At 48.9% G+C, this 12298-nt stretch overlaps 1 protein-coding gene across 2 annotated transcripts in view; it reads left to right on the top strand.

Annotated features, from left to right (window-relative positions):
• Positions 1-12298, top strand: part of EEPD1 (endonuclease/exonuclease/phosphatase family domain containing 1) — a 98448-nt gene that overhangs the window by 75705 nt on the left and 10445 nt on the right. For both annotated transcript variants that reach the window (XM_072964680.1, XM_072964679.1), the window contains exon 4: positions 10549-10659. In XM_072964680.1, the coding sequence (XP_072820781.1) occupies positions 10549-10659 (111 nt within the window). The remainder of the gene's footprint in view (positions 1-10548; positions 10660-12298) is intronic.

Raw genomic sequence — 12298 nt, 5'->3', positions numbered from 1 at the left:
CCTCTAGTCAGAGAAGAAATGGCTGCGTATCGATTGTTCATTTTGTTTCTCCTCATCCAGACATCCTTGTTATGCGCTTAGTTTGCTTGGCTATATTTGTGAACAGGAGGGGAAGAGTGACAAGTATTTTTAGGCTTCATTTCAGTGGCAGTGGCATTTTTGTATGTTGTTTTTGGTGCTTAATGTATTTAGTAACTTCATTTAATCAGCTTTATGAGGAAGAATAAAGTGAGCACACGTGTGTGTGTGTGCACTCACATGTCTTCTGCATGGAAAAGGTTCAAGTCAATTAGTATTTACACTGTGGCTTTCTAGAAAAGTGAAATTTCTAGAAAATTTGAAAGCAGGGAGAAAAATTAAAACATATAAAATTACTGTTTGGTCTCCGTAATTTTGTTTCAGTCCTTCTTTTATATGGTTACCAGAGTAACCCCTCCTAAAATGCAAGTTTGAGCCTATTAACTTCCCTCCTTGGAGTTGCTTCAGCTGGAAGCCAAGTGGTATAATGGGGTTATGGATGTGGATTTGGGTCCTGGCTCAGCCGTTTGCCCTATAGGTGACCTTAACCCCTCCAACCCTACATTTCTCATTTCTTGAGCAAGGATGATGTCTCCCTCTAGAACCATACTGTGGGTCACACCGTGTAACATGTGTGAAGAGCCAGCCGTGGTGCTTGGCACGTGGTGAGGATTCTAGTGAAGTGCATGCCATGGTCACGCCGTGGTCACTGCTCATCAATGTGGAGTCATCCTCGTGCCTGCAGGACACTGTCACGGCGTCCACGTGGCCCTGGCCTGGTGTGCAACTTGATCTTTGTGACATTCCTCTCTGTCCTGTTTGCTTTCACTCCACTCACTCCCAGTAATTTGGAAGAAGCCTGAGAAGCCTGTGAAACTAACATCGGGCAGTTTAGCTATTTTTAATTGCCTCTGGCCGAAAACGTGATGGGGAGGGAGATTGACTGAAAGATACTTTGGGGATTTGGCTTTCCATGTCTCCCGTTAGCACGGAAAATTGAGAACCAGTGAGTCTCAGGACATTCTCCAAAATGAAAATGCTGTTTCGTGAACTGCCACCTGTGGTTCTTGCTGCCATAAAGCGGGAGTGAGAAATCACAGGTCTCTCGGAAAGAACAATCGAATCTGTGTGGTTTGCCCTGAAATAAAATAGGAAATGCACGGACTTTAAAGCCTAGGATTTGGCATAATGCAAACGAAGCAAGTCATGAATCTGTAATCCTTTCACCCGCAGCTTTGAAGTCTTTATGGTTATTGCTGCTGAAGATGCTGCTTTATGGTTGACACAGGCAGGCTGCGTCAACACCATTTAGAATAGCTGGAGGCCGACGTTTCAGAAGAAAAAGGGCAACCAGAGCAATTTCCCTGAGGGTCCATGAATCCGAACTCTGTTGGATGTGACGGTTCCTCGATAGCCCTGGGTTCTTCACAGAAACACGGGTGGGAGGTGCTGGAGCCTCGCTGTCCAGAGTGAGTCTAAGAATGAACTAGTCTTCAGTGTTTCTGGACCCAGAAAATACAACTCTGGGGTTTTAAAAAATATGTGGGTGTTCACGTGGGAAGGTAGGAATAAACTGCCAGCTTTGTTCTGCTCCTTCATCATTTCTTTGGATTTAAGTAGCTGCATAATCGTTTCCCACCCTTCTGTGCTGGCTTCCTCTCTCCCCACCCCTGCCCTGGCTGTTGCTCTTGGGTAAAAGTGCTCTTATGAATCATTTGGACTGTGGGATATGTCAGGGTTTAGAGACAGTCCTTCCTCTGTCTATACCCATCTTACTCATTCTTTGAGCCTATTCACCTGAAAAATATCAAAGAGGGAAGAAGACTCTAGAAAAGGAAGAACAGTGGTTGGCTAAGTCAGCATGGTTTGTCTTAGGAAATGCTACCATCACGTTAGGGCAGATGCCTTTTTGCTTACAAGTGAAATGATGTAACATGTATGGTTGACATTTCCTGTTGAATTCTTGGTTCAGCATTTCAGTAGGAGGCACCAGATGAAACTCTGCATTCTCAGCCTTCATGGTTGGCATGTGTCTCCAGTGACGTCAAAACGACAGAATCTGTGGAGTGGCACACTTGGTGCAGGTCATGGCGTGGCCATCCCAGGGTCTCCACTCTGACTTGGGGTACTTCACCCCACCTGCAACTTCCTGCGCTCTTCTAAAATAGCCACAAAATCCTCCAAAACTCTGTGCTATTTTCAGACCTGCTTCCACTTAGAATAATTAGTTTCAATCATTACTCACAAGATTAGTGCCTAATTTGGGACGAAGTATTTTATTTGGCCTTAAACTGTCTTTTCGAGCGTCAGAGAATCTGTATTCCAAGAATTCCAGGCTGTGTGCATCTCTGCCAGGTGCATGGTAACCGTGTGGAGAGGAGGCTGGAATAAACCCCACCCAGAGGCGGCCTCCCTGCTCCCCAGCTCATCCCGGGCTCCGTGAGCAGCCGCCCGACTTCACAGCTGTCTCCCTGAATAGCGCCTGGTGCTTGTCGAATGAAAAGAGTGGTTCCTCTGCTTTACCTTAAACCACCTAACCCTTTGCCCAAGTCACTTTTAAAATTATTGATGTGACTTCTATACCGTAAAACTAACTATTTTCGAGTCCATTTTAAAGTGAAAAATCAGTGGCATTTAGCACCTTCACCGTGTTGTGCCGCCGTTGCCTCTCTAGTTTCTGGTACCTGTTACGCGGTCATTCCGCGTCCCTCCCTCCCCCTGGCGCCTGGTGACCACCATGCTGCTTTTTGTCCCTGCGGACCTGCCCATTCTGGATGTTTCACGTAGCTAGAATCATCCAATCTGTGGCCTTTTGTGTCTGGCTTTTCTGCTCAGCCTGATGTTTCCGAGGCCTGTCAGTGATGTCGTGGGTATGAGTTCGGCTTTCCTTTGTGGTTCGATACTGTTCTAGCGTCCGGATACAGCGCATTCTATTTATCCACTCATTAATCGACAGACATTTGAATTGTTTCCATCTTTCAGCCCTTGGGAACAGTGCTGCTGTGAACGTTCATGTACTGGTATTTGAGTCTGTTTTCAATTCTTCTGAGCCACGTTGTGCTGATTTCCTGATTGTCTCTCACACCTGTCCACCGCTCTCCCTTTAGTCGAGCCTCCCTCGTCTCTGGTGCCCTGGCTGGCTGGTCTGGCCCTTCCCCAGTCTGCACTCTACGCTGTAGCCCTGTAGCCTTTTCAAAATGCAGACCTGGTGTTTATGCCCTTCACTGATTTTTGAGGTTGCTCACAGGATAAGGCACAAACTCGTTTCAGGCCCACGGGGCCCTGCATAGCCAGGTCTCTAACTGTTCCTTTAAGCTCATCTCACCATTCTGCCCCTCACTATCTCTGCCGGAGCCACACTGACCTTTCTGTCCTACAGGCTCTCCATGCCGGGCTCCACCACGGGCCCTTTGCACATGCTCCCCTGTTGCCTGGAATGCTCCTCTCTCCTCTTTGCCTGATTAACGCCTTCTCACCCCAGAGTTCTAAACTCATGCCTCAGCTCTTCAGGGAAGCCTTCCCTAAGTCAGACTCACCCCACCCCACCCCTACCATCTTGGATGCCCACAGGCTCCTAACTATTCCTTTGTAGCACAAATTCCAGTTGCAATTTTACATTTGGAAGATTATTTCATTAATAACTGTGACTACAAAGACAGAAGGCAGCTGTATGCAGAGCATGGGTTCTGGAGCCAGACTACCCAGGTTCAAATGCTGGCTCTGTCCCTTACTGGCTGTGTGATCTTGGGCAAGTTAATTAACCTCTCTGTGCCTCTGTTTCCTCATCTATCAAATGAAGATCATAATAACACTTACCTTAGATGAATGTTGTGGGAATGAAATAAATTCATACATGTTAAGTACCTGGCACTAGAATGACCTCAATAAAAGTACTTTAGCTATAATTAAAAACAAAAAAGAACTTTGCCTACACTGCCACCCCAACACCCTTCTTCCCCAGACTGTAAGCTCAGTGGGCAGGGAAGCTCAGGGGGCAAGTCTCTTTTGCTCATTGTTATAGCTCTAGAATTTAGTCCAGGATGACCACGTGGTCAGTGCTTATTAAGTTTTTATTGAATGATTGGATGAACCCATTCCCTTCTTCACAGAGACCATTACACTATGGTGTCCCGTCTGTCTGTCCGTCTCTGCACTTTTAGGGGGCTCTCCCTTCCAGCAGGCAACTTGGTGGCGTTTGGCCGCAACCCTGCTCCTGCCCACTTCCTCATCTGGCGTGTTTGAGGAATTGTTGAAGGCGGGGAGCCTTTGTCCCTGACTCTGTCCTGAGGGTGTGGCCCAGTCAATGGGACAACTGCGGGAACGCAGAAGACTTGCTGGGCACCGGCCGGGCCATGTGCTCCCTGCTTCAGACATACTGAATGAGACAGGCGGGAGTGATTTCTGTCCCTGTGTTACAGATGAGGATTAAGAGTTTTAGCATCTGGAGACATTTGGAGAAGAGCCTCTGGAAATGTCCCTGAAGGGCAGAAATAAGGGATCATGAGGGCGGTGGCAGCACAGGAGTGTGGAACCCCCACACGAGGGTCCTGGGCCCTGTGCCTCTCCCTCCCTGTCCTAACCTGGCTTCCAGCTCCACGAAACCTTCAACTCCTTACTCTCCATTTTATAATCGCCCTTGCAAAAAAATCTAATTGCCCTGGCAAGCCCCCTCACCCCAACCTCTGTCCTGGCCCTGCTTATGTTTAACTATCTCAGTCGGGAAACGTGTGCTGAGTAACTTCTGGGAGCACAGAGGAGAGGCCAGCAGAACCAGCAGCCACTCTGTTGACAGGAGTGCATGTGGGTGTCACTTCCCTGGGCTCTGAGAAGCTGCTAACGATCAGCTGGTTGTGGAGGCTGAGGAAATGCCTCCTTGTTTGCTTTGTATCTTCCTCAGCGTGGTAAGAATGTGTAAACAAGGATGAACAGTCCCCCAGAGTCCTTTCGGGTCCCTGTGAAAGAGCATGTACATGGAGCTGACCTAGCGGGGCTCGCGGGTGGAGTGACGAAAGGGCCGTGAGTCCATTGCTTCTCCCGACAGATGGAGAGGGACGGCCGTGAGCCATTAGAGCAGGGGCTGCCCTAGGAAGCTCTGAATGCTTGACTGTGTGTCCTGCTGGTGCCTGACCCTACCAGAAGGAAGGTGGCAGCCTGATGTGCTGACCTCCCTGGGAGAGCAGTGTCCCCAGGCCATGCAGCCTGGCGCATTGGGAAACTGACATTAGCAGCGTGATGGCCATGCAGCTTTTAGCTCCAGGGAACCCCAAATCTGGAATGCGTGCGTGTGCATTGTCACGTGGGGGGCGTTGGTTTAACATGTGTTTCCGGAGCCTTCTCTCCTACGTGCATTTGAGCATCAGGCTTGGCTACCCCAGGTTTCATCCTGCCCGGCCCACTGGCCGGCAGTGAGTGACCTTGCTGTGTTCCCTTTCTGAACCCTGCTTTCCCCACGTGTCAAATGAGAGAATTATTAACTGCCTCCCTTGGTTGGCATTAGGATTAAAGGTGACAATATGTGAAAAGTGCCAAATAGTTGGCACTTAGGAAACATTCGTCCCCTTTCCTCCCCTTCCTCCTGCTTCTGGGTCTCGGTTTTTCAGAGGATTCAGGAGCTAACCTGGTCATAGATTATTGGCCACCTATGTTTTCTTACTGTTGCTGGATTTACCCAAACTGAACCTACTGGAATGATTACCTGTTAGTAAGTAAGTTTTATTTTAGGCAGTTTAGCAAAGGATCTTCCAGTGGGGCGTAGGGCACGTTAAGGAAAACAACTGATGCTGTGTTTTGGCAGAGTGGATGCTCCTCTTCCTGTTTGAGGGAAAGCCTTTGGAACGTTAACCCAGTCATCGCAACCCACTTCTTTGTGGAGTTCATGTGGCGATTATCACAGAAAGAGGGAAGAAGGAGTTTTAATGCTTATGAGAATCCCGTGTTTTCTCTCCCATTTTTACACTTCTCTGCCCGCACGCTCCCGCCTTTCCCTGTTCTCCACCCTCTCCTCCTCGTGTCCTAGCATCAGGCAGTTGCAGAACTCAGAAGAGCCCCTGGCGGGGTCCTCTCCTCCTATCCCTGCACTTTACATGTGGGGAGACTGAGACCCAGGATGTCAGATGACAGACCCGGGATCCCGAGCTCCTCCGTGCTCCTCTTCTTCCAGCCCCCAGAGGTGGCCCTCTGAGGACACTACCAAGGCTCCAAAGAAACAAGCCCACCTCTTTCTTTCAATATGAGGAAATGATAGTTGCCCAGTGAGCCTCCAAGGGGCGGAGGAATCCCTGCCCCACCATCCCGCAGACCCCTGGGCCCTGGGAAAGGATCTTAGAGGCAGGGCTGCAGCAGGATCCTTTCGGCCATGGTGAGCCACTTTTACTTACGAGTAATATGTCTTCCTTCTGGTATGTGGGCGAAGCAGACAATTTGAGAACGAGCTGTTCTGCAAAGAAAAGAAAAAAAAAGACCCTTAAGGCAGAATTCAGATGTGGAGGGCTCTCACAGGAAGCTTTTGTTTTCCTTTGAAATTTGGGGGAGAAAGGATCTAAGGATTCGCTAAAGGTGAGCTGGCCCCACTCCCTGCAGCCTGCCCCTGCCCCACCTGCCCCACCTGTCCTGTCCGGGCCTGGAGGTGGAGCATCAGGAGACAGACCTCAGTTCAGACCCTCCCTCTTAACTCTTTTATCAGCTATGTAATCTTGAATGTGAACTCACTTTGGGGCATAACCTTTCCAGGCTGCATGACACTCGTGAATAACTGGTAGAGTGAGCGCTGTGGGGGGCCGGGGACGGTGTGTACAAAACGGGAAGGCTCTGGAGCAGGCTTCTCAGAGCTGGCTGAGCTCATGAACCCTCCCCACCCCCGGGAGCTTGGGAAAATACAGATCCCAGTGCAGGAGGTCTGAGCTGGGCCTGAGAGCTTGCACTTCTAACATACTGGTCCATGGCCCACACTCTGAGTAGCAAGGACCCAAAAGGTGCTCCCATCCTTAGGTTTGCTGCGAACTGTTGGTGCAGACAACTAGGTCGACAAGCTGGCAAGTCTTTTTTCAGCCCTAGAAATAGAAGAAAATACCTGCCCCTTACCTGACGCTGATCATGCAAGTTTAGGCATAGGGGGCTTTCGGCCATCAGCAATCTTCTCCCTGGTCCCTTATATTGTTAATTGTCCCCAATAACATGAGAAATACTGAAGAAGAGGGCAGGGAAAGGGACAATCTACTCTGTGGGCCGAGAGAGGTCATCAAGGACCTTACAAAATACCTTACATACCTCAGGGTTCAGGAGTTATGGTTCCTTATCTCCCAGAGTTTCCCTGCGTGGAGCTTCTTTCAGGTATAAAGCAAAGAAAAAGGAGAATGTCTTTCCTTCATCAGTAACACCAACTTGCATCTCGAATCAGAGTCGCCTGGAGGGGCTGTTAAAGCACAGATTTCCAGGCTCCGCGCCGGGGATTCTAATTCAATAGCATGTTCAGATCCCAGGGGATACCGATGAGCACACTTGGACTAGCACCACGTGGGTCCCCAAAGCCCGTCTGTAGGAGTGGTGCACGTGGGAAACATGCCAGCCTGTGCCCCCTCTTCCCGGTTCTCACCCTGCCGATCACAGTGGCTTTGCCAGGAGTGGGCATGTTTAAGCTGCGCTGGGGTTTGCGGCGTGAACGAGAGGTTCATCTGTCTCCAGATGTCTGAAGGTCCTGCGAGGGTTAGGAGAGATGAGATTTCCGGCTGCCTGCAGATGGCTCTTCCTAGCACAGCGGGCCCCGAGAGGCGGAAGCTCTGTAATGCGGCTGGTTGGCTGATCACCTGGGGGGATTTTTAAAAAATAGAGCTTCCTGGGGTACATCCTAGGAGACTCGGGCGAGCAGCCAGGCTTGAGACCCCCTGCGTGGAGAGCAGCGAGGCACCAGATGGGCAGTGGAGAGCTGCTCTCACTTTTAACGATTCCTGGATTCAGCTCTAATGATTACTCTGCTGAGCAAATGATTCCCCGGCAGGAAATTGGACCATTTGTGAAGTACATTTCCTCGCTGGATCCCTAAAGTCAGAGTTGATAAATTCCTCTTGCATTTTCCAAAGTGGTTCATTTCTCTCCCGGGGATAGTTACCAGCCAGGACCATCTGGCCATGGGGATTCATCTGGGGTGAAGCGTCCCTTGGGAATAACACTGTCCACGGCCGCTGGGCAGTGTTGAAAGGGGAGTGGACAACAGTCACCGATGAGCAAATCCCAGAGAGAGCACTTCCCAGGCAAACTCAAAGTCAGGTTAAAATTGAGGCAATTAGATAATTAGCCTCAAGGAGCAGTCCCTCCTCTCATTTATTACACATGGATTTGAGGACGGTGGTCTTCCCTGGAGTTTCCTGGTTCACGAGGAGATGCTTTCAGAGTGTCACTGGGCGCCATGCACTGTGCCAGGTGGGCTGCATAAAGGTGACTCGGGTACAGTCCCTTCCCTTATGGCATCCACTGTTGGCGAGAGGCAGGCACTTAACATCTAACTGTAAAGGCAGCCTAACTCCTAGAGCAGCGTGTGTCTGGAGCAGCCTCCCAGCACGCTCCACCCTTGCCCAGTCTCATTTTCTCCATAGCAGTTGCCACAGAAATGACTGGCTGAGTACTTGCTTATGCCTCATCTTCCCTCTTACAGCATAAGCAACAGGAGAGCAAAGAGCAGACCGTTAGATCCTGCCATCTCTCAGCCACTGGATGTGAGCGCCTCAGGAGGGGCACAGGCGCTGCTCTCTGCAGCTGAGGCCTTCCGGAAAGGGGCTGCCCCAAATCTGGGGCAGATGCTTTGGGAGGAGGTAGCAGCTACAGTGGTTCTCAGATGTTAGCAGGCATCAGGATTACCTGGAGGGCTTGTTAAAACACAGATCGCTGGGCCTCACCCTAGAGTTTCTGATCCAGTAGGTCTAGGATGGGGCCAGAACATTTCTAACAAGTTCCCAGGTGATGCTGATGCTCCTGGGCCCAGGACCACACTTCGAGGGGTGGAGCATCAGTGCAGCCGTCACAACTGACCCAGCGGACAGGTGGAAGGTGACCAGGTAACAGAGGCAGGGAGACTTTTTAAAAGTGACCCAGGTGAGAGGAGATGGGGCTCTGAAACAGGCCACAGCAGTGGGACTGGAAGAAGAAAGAGGGTGCTCCAGACACACGTGATGATGGGCGGGGCCGGATGCAAGATGGGACACAGGAGGAGAGGCAAGAGTCAGAGCAGCCGGAAGGATGCAAATGCCAGGAACTGGGATGGGCATGGGGTGGGGCAGAGGAATGGCATGTTCCTTTGGGACCTGCTGCTGGGTTTTCACTTCTATAGAGACCTCCAGATGGGAATGTTAAAAAGGAAGTCGAAATACAATTCACAACTCAAGAGGGAAATCTGAGCTGCAGGTATAGATTTGAGGGCCTTTGGGGTAGAGGTGTAAGCTGAAGCCATGGGGCTGAGTAAGATTAGGTAAGGCTGGCTCATTAAAGAAAGAGCAGTGATGCCCCAGAAGGAAGCCAAGAGACTCGCTTGGAGGGCCGGGCAGAGACAGAGAGGAGTGGGGTGCTCCGAGGTGCATGAAGCAAAGGGACAGGAGGGTGTCACTGGGAAGGGGCAGTACCAGATGTCAGGGCATCTCAAAAACTGAGCCCATATCTGAAAAATTCGAGGACCCCTCAAAGTAGCCATCCCCAAGAGGCGGGGTTGCATGTGAGGCGTGAATTAGAGGAACTGGTCCACATACTTTCAAGCCCATAGTTTTTCAACTCTTCATTTTACTTTGCCTGTGCAGTTTTAGTTTTCCTTGATGATAAAGTCGCCTTCTGGTTCCATATTGGTGGAACATGCATAAGCGGAAAGAATCTCACCCTGTAGACACACGTGGGGCGTAGGAACCATCACGACAGGAGGCGTTTCTTCTCAGAACAAAACCAAGGTGGACAGTATGGTGGCTCATGGTGAAGCTAGGGGTCAGCTGGTTTTTCTTCAGTTGAAGCATAATTGACTTACAATATTGTATTTGTCTCAGATATACCACATAGTGGTTCGATATTTTTATATGTTATGAAATGATCACCACATTGTCTAGTTACCATTTTTCATCATACAAGTTATTCCACTATTATCAACTAAATTCTGGGGGCAGTTTTTGCACCTCTAAGCTCCGCGGTGGGAAGACAAGACACCATGTATTCATCTTTTTTCCTCTGCATCTGATACTGATGTAGACCCTCGTGGAACCTTGAAACCCCTAGTGTTACAAGAATTAAATGGATTCTGACAACTTGTTTTGAACTATTTGCGGTAAAATGCTGCAGAGAGTTGATTGCTGTGAACTGAGTGTCCCCAGGTGATAATTGTGTATTTCATAGGTGGACAGTTTGTTTAATTTGTGGTACCTGTTTTGTCCTCTGGGTCTTTGCAGACCCTGGTTTTTGAGAACACGGGGATGGAATCTGATGAGTCTCTGATGAGTCAGGATCGAGGTTTTCTGGCTCTGCCTGCTGTGAGAACACACACCTACCTGTGCTCTGTCTTCACAGTTCTGTACGGAGCTCAACCAGCCAATCCTGCCCAACATCCGCAAGTGGAAGGGGCCCCGAGGATGCTGGAAGGTCATTGTTTCAGAGACACCCTCGACTCAGCTCCAGAAGGTACCCTTGTCTGCAGAACTTGGATTTTCTTCCCATTTTCTTTTCCTCCCAACCCTAGACATTTAAATGTTTCCTTTGCCAACATCCTTGGTGTGATTTTGTATTTCTGCCCACTTTTTAGCTCTTTGCCATTCATTTCAAAATGTCCTGGTTCTTGTTTCCTGTTTGGATCGGGAAGGGACTGCCGCCCAGCAGAAATGGGAGTTTGGGTGTTGGGAGGAGAGGAGAAATCCTGTCTGGAACCAAGTCCGCAAGTAGGGTATTTCTGTCCTTTGTGCTCATAATCCCTTCTCCACGGTTCCAACCGCTGCCAAGTTTGTGGCGAGCCCGTGTTCATTGACTGAAAACTTCAGACCCACTTAATTGCGTGTGCACTCTTGGCTTTCAGTGGGAGGAACTGTGCACGTGGAAATGGTGTGTGGAAATTTTCAGCCGATTTTAATTTTGCATGTTCTTTCAGTAGTATCACCCATCTGGGTTTGGGTAAATCTCTGTATATATATAGATTTTCACTCTGGCATATCATATTCAAGATCGGTTTTTACTCACTTGAAATGTTCAGTATCAGTGGAGTTGTAGATTTTTAAAAAAACCCTCCTAATTATGAGTGGAAAAAATGTATCATCACATAATTTTTCTATAAATGCAGATGCTATATATTTTTTCTCTCTAGTATTCCTAATATGCTTGTAAACACACATGAATGGTGCTTAGCTGAGTGATATTGAGATCTGAGGCTTTTAACTAATAAATGTTTACTGGATTAAAAGTATCCAGTCATTTATTGACAGTAAGCTCTCTTTTTAGCTACACCTTAAAGTGTGACCTATGTTCTATTTCTCTGGGTTTTGGAGTGAAAATGGTTGCTGTAGGTGGGAGCCAGCGTGCATTCACAGGAGGCTGGAAATACTGTCAAACTGGAATGTATCTGGTCTTTACCACTCAAGCCCACAGCTGTCCCTTCTCAGTCCACATGAAAATAACAATAATACCCCTTTCCTTTTTTTTTAATAGCACTTCACACATAGGTAGGTTCACAAGTCTCTTAACAGCGCATTTAATGCTTTTTATTCATTCATATTCAACAAATCATTAGAAAGGTGACTGCATGCCAGGCACTGTGTTACAAGCCAGATATATAAGGTGACAAAAACAGACCCAGCCACCCAGCCCAGCCTGTTTTCATTCTTTGCATGTCCGGGAATCCGAACCTGAGCCTGACGGAGCCTGTGGTGGGGACAGGCCGGGTAACCCCACTCCAGGTAGGGTGTCAGGGCTGTTGGAGAACAGCAGGGAGGCCCAAGTTCAAGCCACTTAAACCTCTCAGCTTCAAGTCCTTCATCTGTAAAACGGGAGCAACTAGCCCTCTCTTCACTCACAGGACAGCTGTAGGATTTAGAAAGATAACGTGCATTGAATGCTTGATTAACAGGCATGGGCGGCAGACAGGCCCGGTGGTGCTGGGCGGGGAGCGGGTGCCTGTCTCAGGTTGCCATGGAGAGTTGTGGGCCAGTGGACAAATCTCCTGGTTTCTCAAAAGGTGCCAATATCTGGATTTTAATGTGAAATTTCCTGAATTTTAAATGTGGGTAGATCATTTTAAAATTATTTTAAACACTGTCTGGATGTAACAAACAAT

The sequence above is a fragment of the Vicugna pacos genome, chromosome 7, assembly GCF_048564905.1.
Source record: "Vicugna pacos chromosome 7, VicPac4, whole genome shotgun sequence".
Taxonomy (NCBI): Eukaryota; Metazoa; Chordata; class Mammalia; order Artiodactyla; family Camelidae; genus Vicugna; species Vicugna pacos.
Note: the sequence above shows the minus strand (reverse complement) of the source record. Positions and strands in the feature narration are given on the sequence as shown.